This window comes from Ranitomeya imitator, chromosome 1 (genome assembly GCF_032444005.1).
Source record: "Ranitomeya imitator isolate aRanImi1 chromosome 1, aRanImi1.pri, whole genome shotgun sequence".
In the NCBI taxonomy this organism is placed as follows: Eukaryota; Metazoa; Chordata; class Amphibia; order Anura; family Dendrobatidae; genus Ranitomeya; species Ranitomeya imitator.
The window spans coordinates 520,197,637-520,223,380 of record NC_091282.1 but is presented as its reverse complement, the minus strand read 5'-3'; the positions used below and the strand labels follow the sequence as shown (position 1 = coordinate 520,223,380).

General features: G+C 44.4%; 1 protein-coding gene across 2 annotated transcripts in view; it reads right to left on the bottom strand.

The window, feature by feature from the left end:
* Positions 1-423: 423 nt before the first annotated feature.
* Positions 424-25,744, bottom strand: part of LOC138676973 (stimulated by retinoic acid gene 6 protein-like) — a 633,869-nt gene continuing 608,548 nt past the window's right edge. For both annotated transcript variants that reach the window (XM_069766703.1, XM_069766713.1), the window contains 3 exons: positions 11,481-11,644; positions 10,730-10,876; positions 424-815 (listed from right to left, as the gene is read on the bottom strand). In XM_069766703.1, the coding sequence (XP_069622804.1) occupies positions 589-815; positions 10,730-10,876; positions 11,481-11,644 (538 nt within the window). In that variant the 3' untranslated portion in view covers positions 424-588. The remainder of the gene's footprint in view (positions 816-10,729; positions 10,877-11,480; positions 11,645-25,744) is intronic.

Here is a 25,744-nt window from a genome sequence, read left to right as displayed (position 1 = left end):
AAGATCATCTACCAAGCACCTGATGCACAATTCACCAATGCTTCTCGAAGTTGGTGCGGTTTTTCCCACAATTGCTCACCCACCAATTTTTAAGGCTATTTGTCTCTACTCGGTGTTGATTTGTGTACATTGTTTTAATCGTAGTCTAAATAAAGTCTGGATTTTGTAACTATATATTGGTCTAAGATTTGCGTCTCCAGTACGAAGATAGGAGTTGGCCAAACAGCTATCTCCCCTGACATCACCATACACACACCGATCAGTGCCGAGTAGGCATGCATTTTTCTGTGAGGAAAGCAGAGTAAGCAACTAATGTAACCGGGGGATGGGAGGGGGGGGCTTGGGGGGATAGAAGAAGATTCCCAATTCTTCTTTCACCCATCACCCATCAGGGAAGACTCAGAAGGCATACACATTACACAGTTTTTGCCTTCCCTTTAAAATATGCAAGTTAATCCTACTTTATTATATGGAAATCTTATTCACTATATCAGGAAATTAGAAGCATCAGAAAGCAATCACATCTCAGCCACAACTTGTAAACTTCACAAAGTCATCAGAATCGGTGAACACTGTCTAGGACATATGTCATCTTTCCCATAATGCCACATTGCTAGTATCCAGGGGTCTTTCCTGAATATTTCTCATTTCAGCCTCCAGAACAGAGGCCTGGACAAGCCTGGCCTGCATAACATGATTTGAGTCATTCAGATCATCAAACTCTTTCTGTTTTCTTTGTATTATAAGCCTAGGATTGTTCATAAGAGTGTAATATAGGAGCCATCTAGTTTTAGATTTGACTGATGTACGAGGACCTGCAACAAAAGAAAAAGGGAATGTTGTTAAATAATGCTGTTACATTTAATTAAAGGGGATCTGTCAGCTTACCTGACATGTTCATTTCAGTCAATACTTGCATTCTCCTAAAAACACCATCACACGCATTTTTCTCCTGCTTATATAGCTCTAACATATTTTGTGGTAATACAAAATTATTTCAAGAAGAATCTGGAATTGCAGATTAAAGGGTGGTCAAAAATTATGTGTTATAGCAAATGGATAAAATTTAACCTTTATTAGGTATATTTAAAAATAGGCCTCTGATAGGCACTTTTTACAAACCAAAAAAAAATACTACTAAAACAAACAAAAATAGGAAACCAAGCGTGATATGTGCCCTATTACCTACACAGAATGGGGAAACGACAAACAGACAGACAGATACAAATAACAAATACTCTGCAGCACTGACCGTGCTGATAATAAATTACCAATCCACAATAGTCCTTATAGGTTCACCAAAAGTGGGTCAAAAATTAAGTTTCATCCTAAATGCCAATCCATTTAATGCCATAATCTAATCTGTCTTCTAATATAACTTTAATTAAGTAGTCCATACCATTTTCTCGCTACTCTATCTAACTGCTTTATTGTTTTTACTACTTCCTTTTTAATGACAGTTTGTTTGAGAATCCCAGTGCATGCTGGGATACTCAAACAAAGCATCATCTGGGGAAGAGGCTGCAGTCACTGCTGTAACCCCCGAAACAAAGCATCATCAGTGACTTCCATTTCAGGGGCTGACCTAGTTGCTGCTCTACTGAGTATGTGTCGGATGTCAGTGATGTCACATTGAGTTTAGGCAACTGTTCAGTGGCTCACGTCAGGGCTTACGTCCGAACCTCCCGCAAAACTGAATTTGGGCGTACGCCTCTACAGGGCTATTACCTATAATGGGGCCGACAGAGCGAATGTGCGCTCTGTCGTGCATTTTCGGGCGTTTACGCCTACTGGAGGCGGACACTCAGATGTAGTAAACAGTGTCTCGGTTTCCAGCTCCAGTAGGCATACACACCCAAAAATGATGCACGACAGAGCAATTTTACTTTAGAGCCAAGGTTAACCAGAAAAAATAAAAACCACTGTTTGAGCACACGGTAGAGCTCAGAATGGAAGGCGCTTCATTTGACTTTTTGAATGTAAAATTTGCTGGAATCATTTGCGGAAGCAAAGTTGCATTTAGAGAGTCTCTGATGTGCCTAAACATTTGCGGAAGCAAAGTTGCATTTAGAGAGTCTCTGATGTGCCTAAACATTAGAAACCACTCACAAGTGACACTATTTTGGAAACTAGACCCCTCAGGAAACTTATCTAGATGTGTGGTGAGCTCCATGAACCCCCAAGTGCTTCACAGAATTTATAATGTTAAGCCAAGAAAATAAAAAAAGCCAATTTTTTTTATAAAAATGTTTTTTAGCCCCAAATTTTGCATTTTCACAAGTTTAACAGGAGAAATTGCATCATAAAATTTGTTGTGCAATTTCTTCTCAGTACGCCAATATCCCATATGCAGGAGAAAACGACTGTTTTGGTGCACGGCAGGGCTCAGAAGGAAAGGAGCTTTATTTGACTTTTTGAATGTAAAATTTGCTGGAATAATTAGTGGACGCCATGTTGCATTTCGGGAGCCCCTGATGTGCTCTAGATGAGTGGTGAGCACCTTGAACCTCCAGGTGCTCACAGAAGTTAATAATGTTAAGCCATGAAAATAAAAAAATAACTTTTTTCCCCAGAAAAATGTTTTTTAGCCTCAATTTTTATATTTTCACAAGGTTAACAGGGGCAACTGGACACCAAAATGTGTTATGCAATTTCTCCTGAGTACACCAATACCCTATATGTGGCCGAAAACGGCTTTTGAGTCACAGTACAAAGCTTAGAAAGGAAGAAGCACTACATTGGAGTTCAGATTTTACTGCACTGGTTTGAGGCTGCCATGTCACATTGGAAGAGCCCCTGAGGTGCCAGAATAGCAGAACCCCCAATAAGTGACCCCATTTTACAAACTACACTCCCCAATGAATTCATCTGCTGGTCCAGTGATCATATTGTCAACATAGGTGTGTCACAAAATTTTATACCATTGAGCAGTGAAGAAAAAATAATTACATTTTTACCTCCAAAATTTTGTTTTATCCCCAGATTTTACATTTTCACCCTGAGAAATGGGTAAAAATGGCAGCAAAATTTGTCCCACAATTTCTGCTGAATGTGGAAATACCCCAAATGTGGCTGTACAGTATTGCTTAACCATACTGCAGGACTCACGAGGGACGGAGCGTTATTCTCCTTATGGAGCGCAGATTTTGCTAGAATAGTTTGCGGACTCCATATACAGAGCCTCTAAGTACTAGAAGAGCAGAATCCCCCATCTACTAGCTACATTTTCTACTCTATTATTTCTCTGTACAATACCACATGGATTAATGTGTCTACATTACACATTACCCACATTAGAGCAGTGGGCAAGTATAATTATTTGGTCCCATGTTTACTTCTCCTTTTTTTTTTTCAGTTGTTGGCTCCTCTCCAGCTGCATGCTACTTATATGACTTTTTTTTTTATCTAGAGACACAATATACTATATGCCATTATGTTGTGGTATACATTTCTCCATTTACCATATAACACATTTGTATATATGTATTTATATTATTTTTTCTGGCTATAGATACTTTTTCCATTTTGTAGGTGATTTATATGAGATGCTTTATATGATGCAATATTAATTCATTTACAGTTTTAAATACCATATACCATTAATATATCTCCATATATACCTCCTACGCTGAATGTTATAAATTACATCAGGTTGCCCATTTAATTTGTTTTCTATACCGTAACTACCTCTTTTGTGGTCCTTCAGGGATTACCATTGTCTGATATTTAGCTTTTTTAGTTTACATTCAAGTGTGGGCACTCTTTTTGCTTGAATTGCCACTTTTTACCCTGTTTTGCTCAATGAAAGTTTTTTTTACTTTTCTACATACTTGTTTATGAACCTTTTTGGACCTCATGTTCATTTTTTTCCTTTTTTTTTCTTTGTTTTTTTCATCTTCATCTGAATGGTCCAGTAGCAAGTATACAATGCTACACATGTAAATTGGCAACCAGCCACTTGATACGGATATATATACAATATACTATTGCTATGCTCAGTGTATTCTCTCTCTAATATGTGATTTGTGTAGAGTACATCAGGTTGACATACTGTATGTGAGTTGTTTAGAAGCATCAGGATGGCATATGTAAGTTATGTAGATTGCATTAGGTTGGCATATGGGAGGGCATAGGTCATTCTTCCTCTTCTTTTCCCTCATCCATCTCAGGGGTGCATGATCTGACAATAGCCTGAACTTCCAGCCTAACAGTCCAAGCACTCTTTCTCTATGATGGCATAGTTCTATTCAAAGGAGGAGCATTTCCTACTCAGGTATAGGACTGGATGTTCGTCACCGTCTATTTCTTGGGACAACAAAGCTCCCAAAATGACCTCGGAGGCGTCCACCTGGGCCACAAACTCCTTTGTGAAGTCAGGTGCGACCAAGATCGGCTGTTTGCATAGAGCAAGCTTCAACTCCTGGAATGCTATCCTTGCTTCAGTGGACCTTTTGGCAATTGACATCTTTGTGCCCTTGAAAAGATCAGTCTGGGGGCTATCATGGCTAAATTCGGGATTAGTCGCCGATAGCATCCCACATTTCCCAAAAATGCCCTAACCGGCTTTTTGTAGACCGGTTGTGGTGTCCTTTGAGTTGCCTGCACCTTATCTGTTTGCAGCTTTATTTCGCTCCTCCCAACGAAATATTTTGCCTCTTCTTTCTCCATGGCACACTTCTTTAGGTTTATGCTAAACCCTGTCTTCCTCAGTACATCCAGAATCGCCTGGACCTTCTGCAGGTGACTTCCCCAATCCAGGCTGAAGATCACAATGTCATCCAGATAAACTGTGGCATACATTTTGAAAGAGGCTAGGATCCAGTCCATGGCCCTCTGGATGGTAGCTGGGGCGCCCTGCAGACCAAACAGCATTCTTGTATACTGAAAGCACCTGTCAGGTGTAGAGAAAGCTTTTTTCTCCTTGGCCCTTGGGGACAGGAGAATTTGCCAGTATCCTTTTGTTAGGTCCAGGGTGGTGATACATCTGGCTGACCCAGAGCATTGGATATGCACCAAATGGACTCCTTGTTTAGCTTCTTGTACTCATTACAGAACTGACACTCCATCCAGCTTTGGCACAAGGATAATGGGGCTGGACCAACCGTTCTTTGATTCCTCGATGACGCCTAGGCTCAACATTCTCTTCACCTCCTAAGAGATCACCTTGCAGCAGACTTTGGGAATCCAATACGGCTTTTGGTTCATCCTCACATGCGGTTCCATCCAGATATCATGCTCCACAACCTGCGTACAACCTGGCAACTCCGAAAACAGGTTGAGGTCCCACTGAAGCAGCTCCCGGCACTGTTATGTTTGGGCCGGTGACAGTGTCTTTACCTCTGTGACATTCTTGACCCTGGCTTCAGGATTGACCCACAGGCACGTAGCTTACCTGTCTCACCATGGTTTGCATCCATATTCATGACCTTAATGAGCGGTACCATGTGACCGCTCACACAGGAAGAAGCTGCAGAACCGGGACATGCAGGGACTTTCGGAGCAGAGGAGAAAGGTGAGTATTATGTCTGCAAAGAGGGAGGTGGGGAGGTGGGCGGTCGGGAGCTTTGGGCAGGCGGTGACCCTGAACTTTAATTAAAAAAAAAACACACACCACTTGCTCAGGTGCCGCTCCCCCGCATCCTGGCGCCCTAGGCACGTGCCCTCAAGTGCCTAGTGACAATACGGCCCTGGTGTTACGCCACATTTACAGACTCACCAAAAAACTTACCAAAACACAACCAAAATGGGTTTTCCTGGGAAATATGTTAAGTAACATCATTTCCATGGTAAGGACTTGTATATAAGGCAAAATAAATTACCAAAACCAAAAATGCTCCTCCACACCTTGGGCTATGTCGACACCTAGAGTTTTTGATGAGTTTTTCAACTTGAGCATTGGTTTCAACCAAGACAAATGCTTTCACTGGGAAATGTCATTTTAACATTTGACAACCTTATCTGTCCATGTGGTGTGTGCCACATCATCAGACACATCCTGTTTCATTTATGAAGTAGGGACTCTGAATGTCACAAAACCTATTTTTATAGGATCCTCAGGCGGCCTTTACTATTCTTAAAGGACCAGCAGTCGGCCCTCACTATTCTTATAGAGCCGTGAGGCGGCTATGCTTTGTAGTTCCCATTATTAAACAGTGTCTCTCCTATCATGTTATTGCGTATGCATTGAGTGGCAGGGCTGCCCAAAATTTGGATGCACCTCAATACCCCTTTGACGAGACTTAGAAGAGGGCCACCTGAAAGTAATGTTCCCATTATTAGGAAGTTGGTACTGCCATACTGTTTGCTTATGCATTGCATGCAAGGCTTGCCTTGCCTCCAATTTAGACGCACCCCAATATCCCTTTGAAGAGACGTCCTAGATGGGCACATGAAACTAAAGTTCTCAGTATTCTTATTTTGATTATTGCCATACGCCCATACAGTTTGCCCATGAAGTGAATGCAAGGCCTGCTCCAAATTTGGATACACCCCAGTAATCCCTAAAACAGATGTCCTGGATGGCCACATGAAACCAAAGTTCCCATTATTATGATTTTTGTACTCCCTTACAGTTTTCCCATGAAATGAATGCAAGGCCTGTTCCATATTTGGACGCACCCCAATAACCCAAAAAACAGACGTCTTGGATGGTCACATGAAGCCAAAGATCCCATTATTCTTATTTTTTTTACTCCCATACAGTTTGCCCACGATGTGAATGCAAGGCCTGCTCCAAATTTGAATGCACCCCAGTAACCCAAAAATAGAAGTCCTGGATTGCCACATGAAACCAAAGTTCCCAGTATTAGAAATTTGGTACTCCCATACTCTTTGCCTATGAACTTAATGCAAGACCTGCCCTGCCCCAAAGTTACACACATGACCAATAACCCTTTGAACAGACGTCCTGGATGGCTACCTGAAACCAAAGTTCCCATTATTATGATTTTTATACTCCCATATAGTTTGCCCATGAAGTGAATGCAAGGCCTGCTTCAAATTTGGATGCACCCCAATAACCCTTTGAACAGACATCCTGGACGGCCACATGAAACCAAAGTTCCCATTAGTCTTATTTTTTGGAATTTTTTAGAAATGTGGTACTCCCATACTGTTTGCTTATGCAGTGAATTGTTGAGCCAGAAGAACCAGCATTGGAGAATGTCAGTGTTCAGGATGAAAACCCAGCATTGGAGCATTGCAGTGTTGAGGCTAAACACCCTGCGGTGTAGCATTTCACTGTTGAGCATGAAGAACATGCATTGGAGAATTGCAGTGTTGAGGATGAAGACCCGGCAGTGGAGAATGTCAGTTTTGAGCCTGGAAAACCTGCAGTGGAGAATTTCAGTGTTGAGTCAGAAGTGTAACGCTGTAAGAATCTGGCTGCACTCGGATGTCACCCGAGTGCAGTCCGATTAGAGCACGTAGACTCAAACAGTGAAAAACGGAGAGTGGACCCACTGGACCGTGATGACGAACCCCTCTCGGACGAACTGACCAGGTGGACCGCCCCCTATACAGGGAGAGTTAGGGGCAGGCCCGTGAGGGACTATCGCCACGGAAGCTGGAGGGTCGACTGAGAACAGATGGGAACACAGCAGGCACAAAGGGAAAGAGGGAACAGAAAGGAACTACTGAGACAAGGGAGAAGATGAGAACGCTACGGAGGCACGGAGGCTGGCAGGACAATATGGAGACACCGAGGCTGATGGGAGCAAGGAAAAGATATAGGAGCCGGGCAGGTACCGCAGAGGAAAAGGAACTGAAGGAACAAGGCAGGAACACAGGAAACAGGCAGGCACTGCAGAGGGCGGAGGAGACCCAAAGTCAGAGAGCTAGGAACGCACAGAGACCACAGGTGGCCAGAAGCACTTGTAAACACAAATGAACATCAGGCACAGAGAAGCAGCAGGAAGCAGTTTACATAGCAGCATGGGAGCTACTTCCGGGTTACAGTCCTCCAGGATGACGGAGAGGACAGGAAAGAGCGCCAACAGAGGAATCAGATGTGCGCACGCGCAGAGCTGAATGCGATGCGCGCGCGCACCCGGCGAGCTGCAGTGGGGAGAGGCGGCGGCAGCAACGGCATGACAAGAAGAAACTGAAGTGGAGAATTGCAGTGTTGAGGTTGAAGAACTTGCATTGGAGAATGTCAGTGTTGAAGCTGAAGACCCGGCATTGGAGCTTTGCAGTGTTGAGGATGAACACCCGGCAGTGGAGCATTTAAGTGTTGAGCCTGAAGAACCAGCAGTGGAGAATTGCAGTTATGAGGATGAAGAACTGGCAGTGGAGCATTGCAATGTTGAGGCTGAACACCCGGCAGTGGAGCATTTCAGTGTTGAGCCTGAAGAAACTGCATTGGAGAATTACATTGTTGAGCCTGAAGAATCAGAAGTGGAGAATTGCAGTGTTGAGGCTGAAGACCGGCAGTGGAGCTTTTCAGTGTTGAGCCTAAAGAAGAACCTGCAGTGGACAATTGTAGTGTTGAGGCTGAAGAAACTGCAGAGGAGAATTGCAGTGTTGAGGCTAAAGAAACTGCAGTGGGGAATTGCAGCGTTGAGGCTGAACACCAGTCAGTGGAGCATTTCAGTGTTGAGCCTGAAGAAACTGCATTGGTGAATTGCATTGTTGAGCCTGAAGAATCAGCAGTGGAGAATTGCAGTGTTGAGCCAGAAGAACCAGCAGTGGAGAATTTCAGTGTTGAGGCTGAAGACCCGGCAGTGGAGCATTTCAGTGTTGAGCCTAAAGAAGAAAAAGAAGAACCAGCAGTGGAGAATTGCAGTGTTAAGGCTGAAGAACCTGCAAAGACTTTGTATCTTCTGCGATGCCTCAACCAATGCCATTGCAGCAGTAGCGTATTTGAAAACTACTCACATCAACGAACAATGCCATGTAAGGCTTGTTATGAGCCAGACAAAACTGGCCCCACTTCTTGAACACACAGTACCCAGACTGGAACTCTGTGCAGCTGTGCTAGTGGTAGAGTTAGCTGAACTTATCTCGACAGAAATGGACCTGGACGTCAAAAAAGTCGAGTTCTACACTGACAGCAAGGTAGTGCTGGGGTACATTTGCAATGAAACTCGTTGCCTTTATGTCTGTCAGCAATCGGGTGCTAAGGATCAGGAGATCCACCGACCCTAAACAGTGGCACTATGTGTCCACACACCACAATCCTGCGGACCACGCAACCAGAGGCCCTGTGAAGCACGTACGCTCTGATAGAGGTACCAACTTTGTAGGAGCAGTGAAAGAACTTCAAATTCCTTCCAACTTAGATACCACCAGTGTGGAAAGATACCTGAGTGAGCAGGGATGCACCTGGACTTTCAATCTACCACACTCTTCTCACATGGGAGGTGCTTGGGAGAGGATGATAAGAATGGCACGCAGAATCCTTGACTCCATTTTTTTGCAAGCAGGTAGTGCAAGACTCACACATGAAAGTTTGACCACATTCCTGGCAGAAGTTTCGGCCATCATTAATGCTAGACCATTGACTTCACTTTCTAGTTACTCTGAGGATCCGACCATTCTCACTCCTGCCATGTTACTTAATCAGAAAGCCAGTGTTCTCAGCACTCCACCTGGAGAATTTAGCAACAAGGACCTCTAAAGACGGCAATGGAGACAAGTACAAAATCTCTCCAATACCTTCTGGGACAGATGGAGGAAGCAGTACCTCTCCACCTTACAACTAAGGAAGAAGTGTCAGACCAACAAACCAAGCATCAAAACCGGTGATGTTGTTCTCATGAAAGACAGCCAGCCTCATTGCAATGAGTGGCCACTAGGCCTCATCACTAAAATATTCCCAAGCAAAGATGGGAGGGTGCGTATGGTCGAGGTCAAAGTAGGCAAGTCCGGGGAGAGTAGACTATTCCTCAGACCAGTTGCGGAACTTGTCTTACTGTTTTCGCCAAAAGAGCCCGTAGGTGGCATCGGTTGATGCCATGCCGGGTGTGTTCTGTCCATTTTAATAAGGACAGTGTAGCTCGTTTCATGCATTAAAGTTTTGGTACTATAGTGTTGGTTTGCTGTGTTATAGCACCACCCAGTGGTGGTTAAATTTATAACCTGTGTTTTAATAATAATGAGTGTTGCATTGTGGGATTGTACCAAGGTATGCTGGGAGAGAGAGAGAGACTCAATTACTTTCCTGTGTACTTCCTGGGACACACGTGTTCATGTGCTGTGCTGAATTATCTCACTTGCTTGCCATCCTGGTTAAGTTTATCCGTAAGATTGTTACCTCTGTTCTTGCAATATAGTGTTCTACAGAATGTGATTTATTGTATAGCAGCTAGTACTTGTGAAATCTATTATCAGTCACTTGCTGTATGTAGTTATATGTAGAAGTTGCATCATCCTGTATATTTTTCCTGATAGTTGTAAAGTATCAGCTGTGCTGTTATTTGGCTCAATACTTATCCGTATCATTTGTATTCTTATAGTTTTACGGCATTTTTAATACCTGTTACCAATAAACAAGTTAGACTACAGAGAACAGTCTGCTTATTTGGAAGACAGAAGTGGTTTATGCTGTATGTTGGATCACACACCGTATCAACGTGTATGAATACAGAACAATTCTAGAGTTATAACTACACAAAGTGACATGATGATGTCAGTATTGAAAAATATGGCCTTGTCAGGAAAGTGAAAACAGGGTTTGGTGAAAAGGCAGTAATGGCTAGAGGAAAAGTAAACATTTGCGTTATTGTCTTACCTCCTGTATTACCAAACCCATAATATGCAGGCAACTCTTTGAGTCTTTTTTCAGCTGTCATTGTCAGGAGAATGTTGCAAAAACTCACAAGTACCGGGTTATTGTGATAGTGGTCCACAAATATCATTCCAATCCATGTATTGTAGCCTTAAGATACACAAAGTTGGTTTATTAGCATTCAAGTACACATTGCCACATTGCCTCCTTATGTACTCGTGTGCCTTGTTATCTGCTCATGTTTAATGTATTTGTCTATATTTGCCCCGTATTCACATGTAAAGCGCCATGGAATAAATGGCGCTATAAAAATGTATAATAATAATAATAATAATATTGACCTTCACCAACTTAGCCAAATTTTGAGGTAAGGGCTTTTTATGGGCACTTATCACCAGTGAGAGAATAAGGTAGGGAGTCAGGGTATTTGGCTGCTTAGGGAATCATAGAGGCTGACAATTTTATGGGTGGCAGGGTTAAATGATCTCTTTGCTTGAGAATATTGGAAATAATGCATTCAACACAGCTGTGGTATGGAAGTCAAAGGGTTTACCATTTAGAAATTTACATGAGAAAAGGGATAAAGGAAAGTGGGAACTTGATATTACAATTTAAACAACCCTAGGGATTGATAGGAAAGAATTAGGAATTGAATCAATATTGGTCTGACAGCTTTGTATTGCTGAATTACAGGGAATATGTTTTGAATATAACATACTAGTATAAGGCAAATTGCCCATGGAGACTGTCTTACCCATGTCTGCAGACTCATATCCGCGTTGTAATATTGTCCGATCAATCCTTGCAACTAACCAACTTCCCAAAATCAAACCAGAAAAAAGTCTAGCAAGGCAGGCTCCCAAACCAAGAATCACATTGTAGAAGAAGAAAAAATAATTAAAATTATGAAAAGCCTTCCTAAAAAGAAAAATAGAGCAAAGATTAAAGAAAAAGATCAAGTAAAAAAGTAAATAATCAGTCAACATTCAATGATCATTTTAATTTTTTTTACCTCAATTTCAAAACATTTTTGTATGAAAAAAAGTACAAAAAAGTAGGTTAAAAATGCATTAATTTATCTTTTTAACACAAATTGACATGTTTTGCAGGGGACAGGAGCAGACGTGTCCCTACAGAGCTCCTGAAATTCCCTTAAAATAAGCTCTTTCTGGCGTACTTAAAGTGGATTTTATGGACTAAAAGTTTTGGAATACCATCTAGACCATGCCAGCAACCAAATTAATGAAGAAAACAGATTTATTAAAGAAAAAACTTTAATTGAACAATTAAAGGACGAGGTCACACAATATGGCCAGTCAGGCAAGTTTGAATGGAAACAATAGCAGTGCCCCTGCCACTTATGGATAAAGGATAAAGAGGCCCCAGGAACATAAAGAGCCCATAAAAAGGACTTATATTTGGGAAATGAACAGTTACTACAACTCCACTTAGGCACATATAACTCTGGTGCCAGTAAACTACATTCTCTGGCAGTGGGGAAACCCTCCGGATCATTGACGGCTCGTCTGGTGCCTGGAGTGAAGATTCGCAGCCCTGCCATGGCCACAGCATCTGCTGCGGGGTCCCAGAGGAGAGGCTTCGTGGACTGCCGCAGTCTCCTCACCAGCTGATGGGGAAGAGGATTGAAAGCTGGGATATTAAGACTGGTAATATTGATGAAGGGGCGGGGAGTAAAACTCCACCCCCGTCTCTGTCCCATAGCATTCAGCGGTATTTCCCACTTTCAGGACACTGTGCCACCCCTAAACCACCAGAGATTATTACAAAAATTGGCATGAATATAGCCAAGGGTCCGGGCCACCGGGTGGGACTATGAAAAAGTCCCATGGAGGTGGCTCCGGAGCTCTCACAGCACGGATGTGCCTCTCCCCCCTCTCTCAGACTGGTGACGATGATGAGGTGCGGTGGCTTGCACCCCCACAATCTTTTAGGGGCTTGTGCCACCCCTGAATTACTGAATGCTGCACTAAAAACTGAGGGATCTATAGCTCAGGACCATATCTGTAAGAAAGGACTATGCACAAACCACATAGACAAATAGTCTGTTCTCCCACACTGTAGCTTTTCCCTAATTACTTGTGACACCCGTGATCCCTTGAATATAGTCCTTAAAACTCACAGCAATACACCTAAGAATGTATACTATCTAGAGAGGCTGGGCAGGTAGTCCTTAGATACTTGTACAACAATTGTAACCGCAAACTGCGATCCTCATTTAATAACAAATGGATCTGCCATTATGAATTCTACCTTCACAGATTCTGAATGCATAAATGATACTGTATGTCCAGGGATACTAACCCTTCTATTAAAATGGGCACTACATCTATGAGTGGGCCTGCTAGTGATTCAAAGCAAATTAACCTGCTCGACGCTGCTGCATCTTCCGCTAATATAAATCAAATGCTACATCAATGTGCACAGATATAGGAAAATGATTGTAATGATATCACAAGGGAATTGATAAAGATGTTTCGTGATAATTCTGCAAAAATTGCTGTAAAGAAATCTAACATTATTCCTGAACTTATACAAAACCTTATTCAGGTACCACTTCGCCACTCCATCCACAAATAGATTCTGACTTTTGCGCTCTAAAAATCCTATTTATTTTTCAGGATCTTTCTTTTCTGAAGAGGGAAACAATTCAAAGCACCCATTCTCAACAGACTCATCTTTGGAGGATAAAATTGAATATGTTGACTATCACACAAATTTTTATTTTCCCAGAGATGAGGATCCCAGTATTCTTTCTTCTTCTGACTCACACTTAGGGAGTTCAGAGACCTCGGATTTCCCTGATAGTTTTGAAGAAATCTCATCACAAAGCCCCAACAAATCTGTAGACTCTGACGAAATATCCTCTTTGCACTCCCACTCAGAGAGTCTTATGGGATCCGAGAATTCTGAATTTTCAGGAAAGTCCTCAATGCAATCATATAAAGGAAACTCTAATCAGGAGCAATCTTCAGCTGAGACTAGGGATCACCCCTTTAAATTTTCTCTGGTTGACAATTTACCCGCTCCACAGAATCTCCTTCTGAAATTTTTATGGTAAATATTTGCTAAACCTTTTTAACATCAATTAATATTTCAGGAAAAGACTTCCGGACTGGAGGGAATGTGGAGGACTATTTGGTGACTAACCTAACGACATCTGATCCCACCCAAGCAAATGAGGTCAAGGCTTCGGAGATTTTTGTTAAACAACTTAAAGATATACTATATCTCATATACAAAGAAACCAATTTAAATTCTTTATAAGCTCCTGACACCAACCTACATTCCTCCAAAAAAAACGAATAACTTAAAAAATTTTGAAATCCCGTTGTCCCATAATTTTTAAAACTTATCTATATTCTCAGACTCTTTAAAACAGATCCAAAAGTATATTCCTTCCTATAAAAACTGTTTGGCAAACTATGAAGATATTAAAAGGAAAAATAATTTAAAAATTTGAGGGATTCCGGAGTCTGTCCATGCTTCTCAATTGGAAAATTATATTTCTAAAATGATCTCCCATCTATTGCCAAAAATAAAGGAAGGAAACCTGATAGACAAAACATTCAGAATCTGTAGGCCAAGTTCTCTAACAACAGATATAGCTAGAGACATCATTGTGTCCTTCCACTCGACTTGGTTAAAGGGAACCTGTCACCCCGTTTTTTCAAGAAGAGCTAAAAATAGCGTTAAATAGGGGCAGAGCTGGGCTTTACATTAGTGTATTTTGGAGCCTTTATTCCCCACCTATGCTGCCGATATACCTTTGTAAAGTCGCCGTTTTGGGATGTCACTCACGCTGGTCAGGTCATATGGGCGTGGTGACAGCGCTGTTTCTCCCCCAGATCTCCGTTGGTGGCGTACTGGTGTGCGCATGTCCAAGTGGCGAATCCACTGCGCAGCTTCAAGGAAAATAGCATGATCTGCACTATTCAGCCGTTTATCGGTGGGCGCGGCCATCTTTGTGAGGCCGCGCGTGCGCAGATGGTTCTTCTCGGCTTCCCGGGTTCGCATCTCGGCTGCAGGAAAATGGCCGCCGAGATCTTCATCTGCGCACGCGCGGCATCCTGCGGCCATTTTCCTGAAGCCCCGAGAAGCCACTTGGACATGTGTTGTGAATTCCGCTCTTGGGCTCCCTCCGGTGGTTGTAAGTGGCACTTTTGTGAGTTCTGCTCTTGGCCTCCCTCTTGTGGTTTCAAGTGGTATGGCTGCTCCTTGGAGTTAGCTGTCTTCAGCTGCTTCCACTGATCATCTTTTCTGCTCGGCTATTTATGCCTGGCTCTGTCCTTCAGCTAGTGCCACTTGTAAATGGTTCCTGGTTGGATCCACATCTCTTTGGATTTCCCTGTTATCCTGACCAGTTCAGCTAAGCTAAGTTTTTGCTTGCTCTTTTCTGTTCACAGATTGTGGACTTATCCATTCTGTGTTTTCTATGTTTATCCAGCGTTATCAGTATGAATTAATTCTGTCTTGCTGGAAGCTCTGGGAAGCAGATTTACCCTCCACACCTTTAGTCAGGTGGGGAGATTTTTAGTAAACTCTGCATGGATTTTTGTAGTGTTTTATACTGACCGCACAGTATTCCATCATGTCCTATCTATTAAGCTAGACTGGCCTCCTGTGCTCATCCTGGTTTCATTCTGTGTATGTCTTTTCCCTCTCCACTCACAGTCATTATTTGTGGGGGGCTAATCTATCCTTTGGGGATTTTCTCTGAGTCAAGATAGTTTTCCTGCTTCTATCTTTAGGGGTAGTTAGCTCTTAGGCGGTGACGAGGTGCCTAGGGAGAGTTAGGAGCATCCCACGGCTACTTCTAGTGTTGTGTTGAGCTTAGGGACTGCGGTCAGTACAGTCACCACTTCCTTCAGAGCTCGTTCCATGTTGCTCCTAAACCACCATGTCATAATAGTACAAGTGGCCAAAAATGAATTAAATGCATCTCAAAAGAAGGAAAAGAAAGTTTTGAACCATTTTTTTTTCTGTGCTCTGGTTTGTCTTTTTTTTCCTCTTGATATCTGGGTGGTTCAGGATATATGCTCTGGCATGGATGTTCAGGGTTTGTTTTCTCGTGTGGATCAACTTGCTGCAAGAGTACAGAGTATCCAGGACTATGTTGTCCAGACTCCGGCTTTAGAGCCTAGAATTCCTACTCCTGATTTGTTTTTTGGGGACAGATCCAAGTTTTTGAACTTTAAAAATAACTGCAAATTGTTTTTTTGCTTTGAAACCCTGTTCTTCAGGTGATCCCATTCAGCAAGTAATAATCATCATATCCTTGCTGCGTGGTGACCCTCAAGACTGGGCCTTTTCTCTTGAAACAGGGGATCCCGCATTATTGAATGTAGACGCATTTTTTCAAGCGCTTGGATTATTGTATGACGAACCTAATTCTGTGGATCATGCAGAAAAAACCCTGTTGGCCTTGTGTCAAGGTCAGGAAGTGGCAGAATTATACTGCCAGAAATTTAGAAAATGGTCTGTGCTCACTAAATGGAATGAGGAGGCTCTGGCTGCTATTTTCAGTAAAGGACTTTCTGAAGCCCTTAAAGATGTTATGGTGGGCTTTCCTATGCCTGCCGGTTTGAGCGAATCTATGTCTCTAGCCATTCAGATTGATCGGCGTCTGCGCGAGCGCAAAGCTGTGCACCATATGGCAGTGTCCTCGGAGCAGAGTCCTGAACCTATGCAATGTGATAGGATTTTGACTAGAACAGAACGGCAGGAATTCAGACGTCAGAATAGGCTGTGTTTTTACTGTGGTGATTCTACTCATGTTATCTCTGATTGCCCTAAGCGTACTAAGAGAGTCGCTAGGTCTGTTACCATTAGTACTATACAGCCTAAATTTCTCTTATCTGTGATCCTGATTTGCTCATTGTCGTCCTTTTCTGTCATGGCATTTGTGGATTCAGGTGCTGCCCTGAACTTAATGGACTTGGAATTCGCCAGGCGCTGTGGTTTTTCCTTGCAGCCTTTGCAGAGCCCTATTCCTTTGAGGGGCATTGATGCTACTCCATTGGCCAAGGATAAACCTCAGTACTGGACGCAGATGACTATGTACATGGCCCCAGCACATCAGGAAAATTGCCGTTTTCTGGTGTTGCATAACCTGCATGATGTTGTTGTACTGGGTTTTCCATGGTTACAGGAACATAATCCGGTGCTGGATTGGAAAACTATGTCTGTGACTAGTTGGGGTTGTCAAGGGGTACATAGTGACGTTCCTTTGATGTCAATTTCCTCTTCCCCCTCTTCTGAGGTCCCTGAGTTTTTGTCGGATTTCCAGGATCTATTTGATGAGCCCAAGTCCAGTTCCCTTCCACCGCACAGGGACTGTGATTGTGCTATTAACTTGATTCCTGGTTGCAAGTTCCCTAAGGGCCGACTTTTCAATCTGTCTGTGCCAGAGCATGCCGCCATGCAGAGTTATGTTAAGGAGTCTTTGGAGAAGGGGCATATTCGGCCCTCTTCGTCACCATTGGGAGCGGGTTTCTTTTTTGTTGCTAAGAAAGATGGCTCCTTGAGACCCTGTATTGATTATCGCCTTCTTAATAAGATCACGGTTAAATTCCAATACCCCTTGCCTCTGCTTACTGATTTGTTTGCTCAGATTAAGGGGGCTAGTTGGTTTACTAAGATTGACCTCTGAGGGGCATATAATCTTGTTCGTATTAAACAGGGTGACGAATGGAAAACTGCATTTAATACGCCCGAAGGCCATTTTGAATACCTTGTGATGCCATTTGGGCTCTCTAATGCTCCATCTGTGTTCCAGTCTTTCATGCATGATATTTTCCGCAATTATCTTGATAAATTCATGGTCGTATATTTGGATGATATTTTGTTTTTTTCCGATGATTGGGAGTCTCATGTGAAGCAGGTCAGGATGGTGTTCCAGATCCTTCGTGATAATGCTTTGTTTGTGAAGGGGTCTAAGTGCCTATTCGGAGTTCAGAAGGTCTCTTTTTTGGGTTTTATTTTTTCTCCCTCGTCTATAGAAATGGATCCTGTTAAGGTCCAAGCTATTCATGACTGGATTCAACCCACATCTGTGAAGGGCCTTCAAAAATTTTTGGGCTTTGCTAATTTCTATCGCCGTTTCATTGCCAACTTTTCCAGTGTGGTTAAGCCCCTTACTGATTTGACGAAGAAAGGCGCTGATATGACGAATTGGTCCTCTGCGGCTGTTGAGGCCTTTCAGGAGCTTAAACGCCGATTTACTTCTGCCCCTGTGTTGCGTCAGCCGGATGTTTCTCTTCCTTTTCAGGTTGAGGTCGACGCTTCTGAGATTGGGGAAGGGGCCGTTTTGTCTCAGAGGGAGTCTGATGGTTCTTTGATGAAACCGTGTGCCTTTTTTTCCAGAAAATTTTCGCCTGCGGAACGCAATTATGATGTCGGTAATCGGGAGTTGTTGGCTATGAAGTGGGCGTTTGAGGAGTGGCGACATTGGCTTGAGGGAGCTAAGCACCGCATTGTGGTCTTGACTGATCATAAGAATCTGGTTTACCTCGAGTCAGCCAAGCGGCTGAATCCTAGACAGGCTCGATGGTCTCTGTTTTTCTCCCGTTTTGATTTTGTGGTCTCGTATCTTCCGGGATCTAAGAATGTTAAGGTTGATGCCCTCTCTAGGAGTTTTTCGCCTGATTCTCCTGGAGTCTTTGAGCCGGTTGGCATTCTTAAGGAAGGGGTGATTCTTTCTGCCATCTCCCCTGATTTGCGGCAGGTGCTTCAGGAATTTCAGGCTGATAGGTCTGACCGCTGTCCTGTGGGGAAGCTGTTTGTTCCTGATAGATGGACGAGTAAGGTGATTTCTGAGGCTCATTGTTCAGTGTTGGCTGGTCATCCTGGGATTTTTGGTACCAGAGATTTGGTTGCTAGGTCCTTTTGGTGGCCTTCCTTGTCACGCGATGTCCGTGCTTTTGTGCAGTCCTGTGGGACTTGCGCCCGTTGTTCCCTCGGTTGACCCTCCTGCCCCGGTGTTGGTTGAGGGAGAGTTGGAATATGAGGTTGAGAAGATTTTGGATTCTCGTTTTTCGAGGCGGAGGCTTCAGTATCTTGTCAAGTGGAAGGGTTATGGTCAGGAGGATAATTCTTGGGTTGTTGCCTCCGATGTCCATGCCACCAATTTGGTTCGTGCTTTTCACTTGGCTCGTCCTGATCGGCCTGGGGGCTCTGGTGAGGGTTCGGTGACCCCTCCTCAAGGGGGGGGGTACTGTTGTGAATTCCGCTCTTGGGCTCCCTCCGGTGGTTGTAAGTGGCACTTTTGTGAGTTCTGCTCTTGGGCTCCCTCTTGTGGTTTCAAGTGGTATGGCTGCTCCTTGGAGTTAGCTGTCTTCAGCTGCTTCCACTGATCGTCTTTTCTGCTCGGCTATTTATGGCTGGCTCTGTCCTTCAGCTAGTGCCACTTGTAAATGGTTCCTGGTTGGATTCACATCTCTTTGGATTTCCCTGTTATCCTGACCAGTTCAGCTAAGCTAAGTTTTTGCTTGCTCTTTTCTGTTCACAGATTGTGGACTTATCCGTTCTGTGTTTTCTATGTTTATCCAGCGTTATCAGTATGAATTAATTCTGTCTTGCTGGAAGCTCTGGGAAGCAGATTTACCCTCCACACCTTTAGTCAGGGGTGGAGATTTTTAGTAAACTCTGCGTGGATTTTTGTAGTGTTTTATACTGACCGCACAGTATTCCATCCTGTCCTATCTATCAAGCTAGACTGGCCTCCTGTGCTCATCCTGGTTTCATTCTGTGTATGTCTTTTCCCTCTCCACTCACAGTCATTATTTGTGGGGGGCTAATCTATCCTTTGGGGATTTTCTCTGAGGCAAGATAGTTTTCCTGCTTCTATCTTTAGGGGTAGTTAGCTCTTAGGCGGTGACAAGGTGCCTAGGGAGAGTTAGGAGCATCCCACGGCTACTTCTAGTGTTGTGTTGAGCTTAGGGACTGCGGTCAGTACAGTTACCACTTCCTTCAGAGCTCGTTCCATGTTGCTCCTAAACCACCGTGTCATAACAGACATACGCACACCACTACGTCACCAACGGAGATCTGGGGGAGAAACAGCGCTTTCATCACGCCCATATGACCTGACCTGACCAGCGTGAGTGACAGCCCAAAACGGCGACTTTACAAAGGTATTTCGGCAGCATAGGTGGGGAATAAAGGCTCCAAAATACACTAATGTAAAGCCCAGCTCTGCCCCTATTTAACGCTATTTTTAGCTCTTCTTGAAAAAACGGGGTGACAGGTTCCCTTTAAGAAACGATCTATTTGCGTTGACAAAAGATTAAAAAAAACTTCCATCCCCATATAGTGGTATATAGGGTTTTCTTTTTAAAACCTTAAAACCTTCCCTCTCCTCTCTCTCCTTTGCCAGTCATATATATTTTCCTTCTCTCCTATGTTCCCTTTTCCTTTCCCTTTTATTCACATAAATATTCAATAAACATAATTGAAATACAAATTGACATGTTTTTGTTTTGTTTTCTTAAAGAAAGAGGCACGCCCAGAAATACAAACCTTTTCAAAGAGAGGATGATGATTTATATAATGTTGATGTCATGGGGTTTCTGCGATAGAGAGGAGCTAGAAGACCGCTGTGTCTGATTGCTCCCACTCTTGCACTGAGAAGAAGCACTTTTCCTTCATTCTAATGGTGTTTAGTTCTTCTGCTCAGCTAGCCACACCTGTTTCCTTTATAATCTGGGCTCTGATGCAAATCCTTATCAGAGCTAGAATTTGCTGCATGGCTTCAGGAGGGAGAGGTGTTGATATGAGAAGGAGTGTTGAAGGAGTTATCTGTGACTGCTGCGTGATTTGAAAGTGTGGTAATTCTCCTTTCTTTAATTTTGCTTTTTCCTCTACCTCCACTCCCTAGTGTATTCCTCTGTTATATGTGAGTGAATATTTTGTGTGCCGGGAGTTTTCTGTTATTCCTTATTTGTTTAGCCTTGTTTGTCGGGTTGGTGTACTGCGGTGCACAATAGCACCCTTGTGGGGGAAGAGAACAGACGGAGGGCTAACTCAGGAGACATGGCAAGGGTGGTGTCCCCTGCAACTCCACTTTGGAAGTATCATGGGGAATAGGGCGAGCTAGGGCACCCCCTAGAGATAGGGACAGGGAAGGAGCCCCGACAGCTGTGTTGTGACATGAGCTCTGGCCACAACCATTTTCTGATCTATTATGGATTCAATCACTGCTCTGACAGGGCAACTGCAGAAGCTCAGTCTGGAGGTGGCAGATTTGCACATGGAGGTTTTGCAACACACTAATACATCTAGTGCGGGAATCTCTTCTCCCATGCAAACTGTAGTGGAGCCCAAGATCACTTTGCCTGACAGATTCTCTGAGGCATGACAAGTTTGCTGTGTTCAGGGAGGCCTGCAAAATATACTTCAGGCTACACCCTGCTTCCTCAGGTTCAGAGGAGCAACGTGTGGGGATAGTAATCTCGATCCTTCAGGGGGACCCCCAAGCTTGGGCATTTTCTCTCCCATCTGACTCCCAGCCACTCCCACACTACCTCCTCATCCCACCATCTCTCTGTTGGAGTCCCTCAAGACTCTGTCCTAGGGCCCCTATTTTGTTCTATCTATACCTTTGGCCTAGGAAAACTCATAAAGTCCCATGGCTTCCAGTACCACCTGTATGCGGAAGACACTCAGATCTACCTCTCTGGCCCAGATGTCACCTCTCTGCTGTCCAGAATCCCGGAGTGTCTATCAGCCATATCATCCGTCTTCACCTCTTGCTTCCTAAAACTCAATGTAGACAAAACCAAACTCATCATCTTTCCTACATCTCGCGTATCCCCCCCTACCTGATCTATCTATTATGGTAAACGGCATTACGCTCTCTCCCGCACCTGAAATCCGCCGCCTCGGGGTAACTCTCGACTCTGTCCTGACATTCAAACCACATTTCCAAACTCTTGCCACCTCCTGTCGCCTCTACCTCAAAAATATTGCCAGAATCCGTCCCTTCCTCAGCCCACAATCTACTAAAACTCTTGTGCATACCCTCATCATCTCCCGCCTCGATTACTGCAACACCCTCCTCTGTGACCTCCTCGCTAACTCTCTTGCACTACTCTAGTCTGTCCTCAACTCTGCTGCCCGGCTAATCCACCTCTCTCCTCGCTACTCCCTTGCTTCTCCCCACTGCAAATCCCTCCACTGGCTCCCAATTCCCCAACAAATCCAGTTCAAACTACTAACATTGATCTACAAAGCCATCCACAACCTGTCCCCTCCCTATATCTCAGAACTAATCTCCCCATATCCTCCCTCACGTAATCTTCGATCCTCCCAGGACCTCCTACTCTCCTCCACACTTATTCGTTCCTCACACAACCGCCTCCAAGATTTCTCCTGAATATCCCCCATCCTCTGGAATTCCACACCTCAACACGTCTGATTATCCACCACCCTTGGATCCTTCAGACGGAACCTGAAAACCCATCTTTTCAGGAAAGCCTACAACCTGCAATAACCATTCTGCCGCCTCACCACCACCCGAGCTGCCGCCTCACCACCACCCGAGCTGCTGCCTCACCACAACCAGAGCTGCCACCTCACCACAACCATAGCTGCCACCTCACCACTACCAGAGCTGCCACACCCACCCACCTTCTGTCTCTTCCCCATTATCCCATAGAATGTAAGTCCGCAAGGACAGGGTCCTCTCCCCTCTGCACCAGTCTGTCATTGTAAATTTGTTTACTGTAAATGATATCTATAACTGTACGTAACCCCTTTCTCATGTACAGCACCATGGAATTAATGGTGCTATATAAATAATAATAATATATGAGACTCCAGTCTCCCTTGAGGCAGCTATGTCTTTTGCGATCCGGGTTGATCGCCATCTTTGCCAGATACATAGAGAGTCACCTCTGTGTGTGGGAGGTCCGGGGTCAAAGGTGATCTGTACTGTGCCCACTGAGGAACCCATGCAGGTGGGTGCAGCATCTCTCTCAGGTAAATTGTCTGTTGTCCAGTGAAAAGTGGAGTGTTTTTCTGTTGTGGTGAAAAGGGCCATTTCGTGGGCATGTGTCCTTCTCGATCCCATAGTAAGCAACCGTCTAAAAAACTTGGTGGCTTGGGTGGGGAGGACGTTGTACTCATTACCACCGTGGGTAGGACACAATTTTTTTCTACCAGCTGTAATACACCTGGGTGAGATGAAGGTGAACGTATCTGCTTTTCTGGACAGTGGGGCGAGGTGGGAACAAAATTCCATGTGTGGTGAAAATGGTAAAAAAAAAAAACAACATAATTCTAGGGATTTGTTTTGACAGCACTCTTTGTGTGGTAAATAGTGTTGAGCATTCCGATACCGCAAGTATCGGGTATCGGCCGATATTTGCGGTATCGGAATTCCGATACTGAATTCCGATACTTCCCGCGTATCGGATACCGGAATCGGAAGTTCCCAGAATTCAAATTGAACGCAGCAGCCAATGAGGAATGAATGAAAGTGTGGGCACATCCTGTTTAGCATGGTGGGCATGTAAGTACTGGCAAGGCTGGGATTGGCTGCTGAAATGATGTCACTCTGCACTATAAAAAAGCGCTGCCGCCATTTTGCGCTCACTCTGCTGTGATTTCAGTTAGGGACAGGACGCTGTGTTCTAACTGAGGGCCAGTCGAGCTAGCTAATTGCTTTATTTTCCTTTCCAAAGGCTAATTTAGCAAAACGCTGTGTGTTCTTCACTGTTCACCTTGCTCTTGCCTTGCAGCGCTGTTTTAACAGCGTTCTGCAAGGTCTCTGTGTGTGTGTGTGTGTGCAGCTCACTCTGTAGTCTGTGTGCAGCCATATACCCGGTTGTATTCAGCTCAGGGGGGGTTCACACTGCCTCACACAGTTGTTCTTTTTTGCTCTTAGTGCAGCCTGCTGCACATTTTTTCTCAAATTTCCTATTAGTGTTTTTCCACCAGTCTCCAGCTCTATTGTGGAAAAACACTACATAGGATAACCTAGAGGGGGGTTTTTGGGCCTTGCAGCGCCGTTTACGGCTGTCTGCACGGTCTCCGTGTGAGCCCAGCTCGCCCTGTAGTCTGTGTGCAGCCATAGCCGGTTGGATTCAGCTCAGGGTTCGTTACTGGCTCATACCTTGAGAAAAATTTTCCTTTTTTTCAAATAGTGCAGCCTGTTTAAAATTTGAAAAAAAAAATTCCTATTAGTGTCTTTCCACTCGTATCCAGCTAAATAGTGGAAAAACACTATATAGGATAACCTAGAGGAGGGTTTTTTGGCCTTGCAGCGCCGTTTACGGCTGTCTGCACGGTCTCCGTGTGAGCCCAGCTCGCCCTGTAGTCTGTGTGCAGCCATAGCCGGTTGGATTCAGCTCAGGGTTCGTTACTGGCTCATACCTTGAGAAAAATTTTCCTTTTTTTCAAATAGTGCAGCCTGTTTAAAATTTGAAAAAAAAAAAAATTCCTATTAGTGTCTTTCCACCAGTCTCCAGCTCAATTGTGGAAAAACACTACATAGGATAACCTAGAGGTTTTTTTGGGGGCCTTGCAGCGCCGTTTACGGCTGTCTGCACGGTCTCTGTGTGAGCGCAGCTCGCCCTGTAGTCTGTGTGCAGCCATAGCCGGTTGGATTCAGCTCAGGGTGCGTTACTGCCTCATACCTTGAAAAACAATTTCCTTTTTTTCAAATAGTGCAGCCAGTTTAAAATTTGAAAAAAAAAATTCCTATTAGTGTCTTTCCACTTGTATCCAGCTAAATAGTGGAAAAACACTATATAGGATAACCTAGAGGAGGGTTTCTTGGCCTTGCAGCGCCGTTTACGGCTGTCTGCACGGTCTCCGTGTGATTTAAACTAGCTCTGTAGTCCGATCTGCACCAAAAAAAAGGTTAAGTTCACCAAACACAACTTACACTTGTGTAGGCCACATTTGAAAAATAATAAAGTTTAGTCCACAATTTACAACATTAGTGTTTCTTACACCTGTTAGGAGGAGCATTACAGGAATAAGCACACTAAGGCCTTAGTACTTTTCTGCTTATCTTTATCTGTCAACCAAGATGAAGAGGGCAGGGAGTAAGGCACGTGGGCGTGGGCGCGGAGCAGGGAGAGGAGCAGGGAGAGGACGTGGTGATTCTGTGCCTGCTGCGGGCGCCGGTGACTCGTCGTCACTCAGTTTCAGCAGGGAACAGTCCTTCATGCGCAGCTTTGTCGGAGAGCGCCGTGCACCGCTGCTGCGTGAAGACCAAATTGAAGCCGTTGTCGGGTGGATGGCAGCTAACGCCTCGGCATCGACTTCAGTTAGTGCCACATCCTCTCAGGCACAGAGCACTGGAGAGCAGCCATCTGTCTCTTCACCACCTGCCAAATTGGCCAGGCAGTCAGAGAGCCCAGGACAGGAGCCGTCTCTACTTCTGTTCTCTGAATCTCTTGGCTTGGAAACAGGGGGCCAGCCAAGCAGCATTGGAGAAATGGAAGAAGAGGCAGTGTGCAGTGATGCCCAACACCTTTTTCTCTCTGACTCTGAAGAGGCAGGTGGGCCAGTGCCTCCGGTGACCACAGCGCAGTACGCATCTGATGATGAAACTCAGGTGCCGCTTTCTCGTGCGTACTGTGCTGCTGAGACTACCCAGGAGGAGCAGTTGGTGGCAGAGGGTAGTGGAGATGATGAGGTCCTTGACCCATCGTGGCGTGAGGAACAGGAAGGTGGTGGGAGCAGCTCAGAGGAAGAGCTTCCTCTTACGGGCCAAAGAGGGAGAGGGAGGGGGAAGACTGCGGAGCCTGTAGCCTCCACTTTGGCACCCGTTAGGAGCCTGTCTCTTTCCAAAGCCAAAAAGGGCGCTCCCAAGACTTGCAGTGCCTGGTCCTTTTTTGACACAGTTGCAGATGACATTTGTTTTGTCAAATGCAAGCTGTGTCATCATAAAGTAAAAAGAGGGAAAAATGTCAGCAACCTCAATACCACAAATATGTGGAAACATGTGCGGACCAGGCACGCGGTGGAGTTACAGAAACACACTGAAGA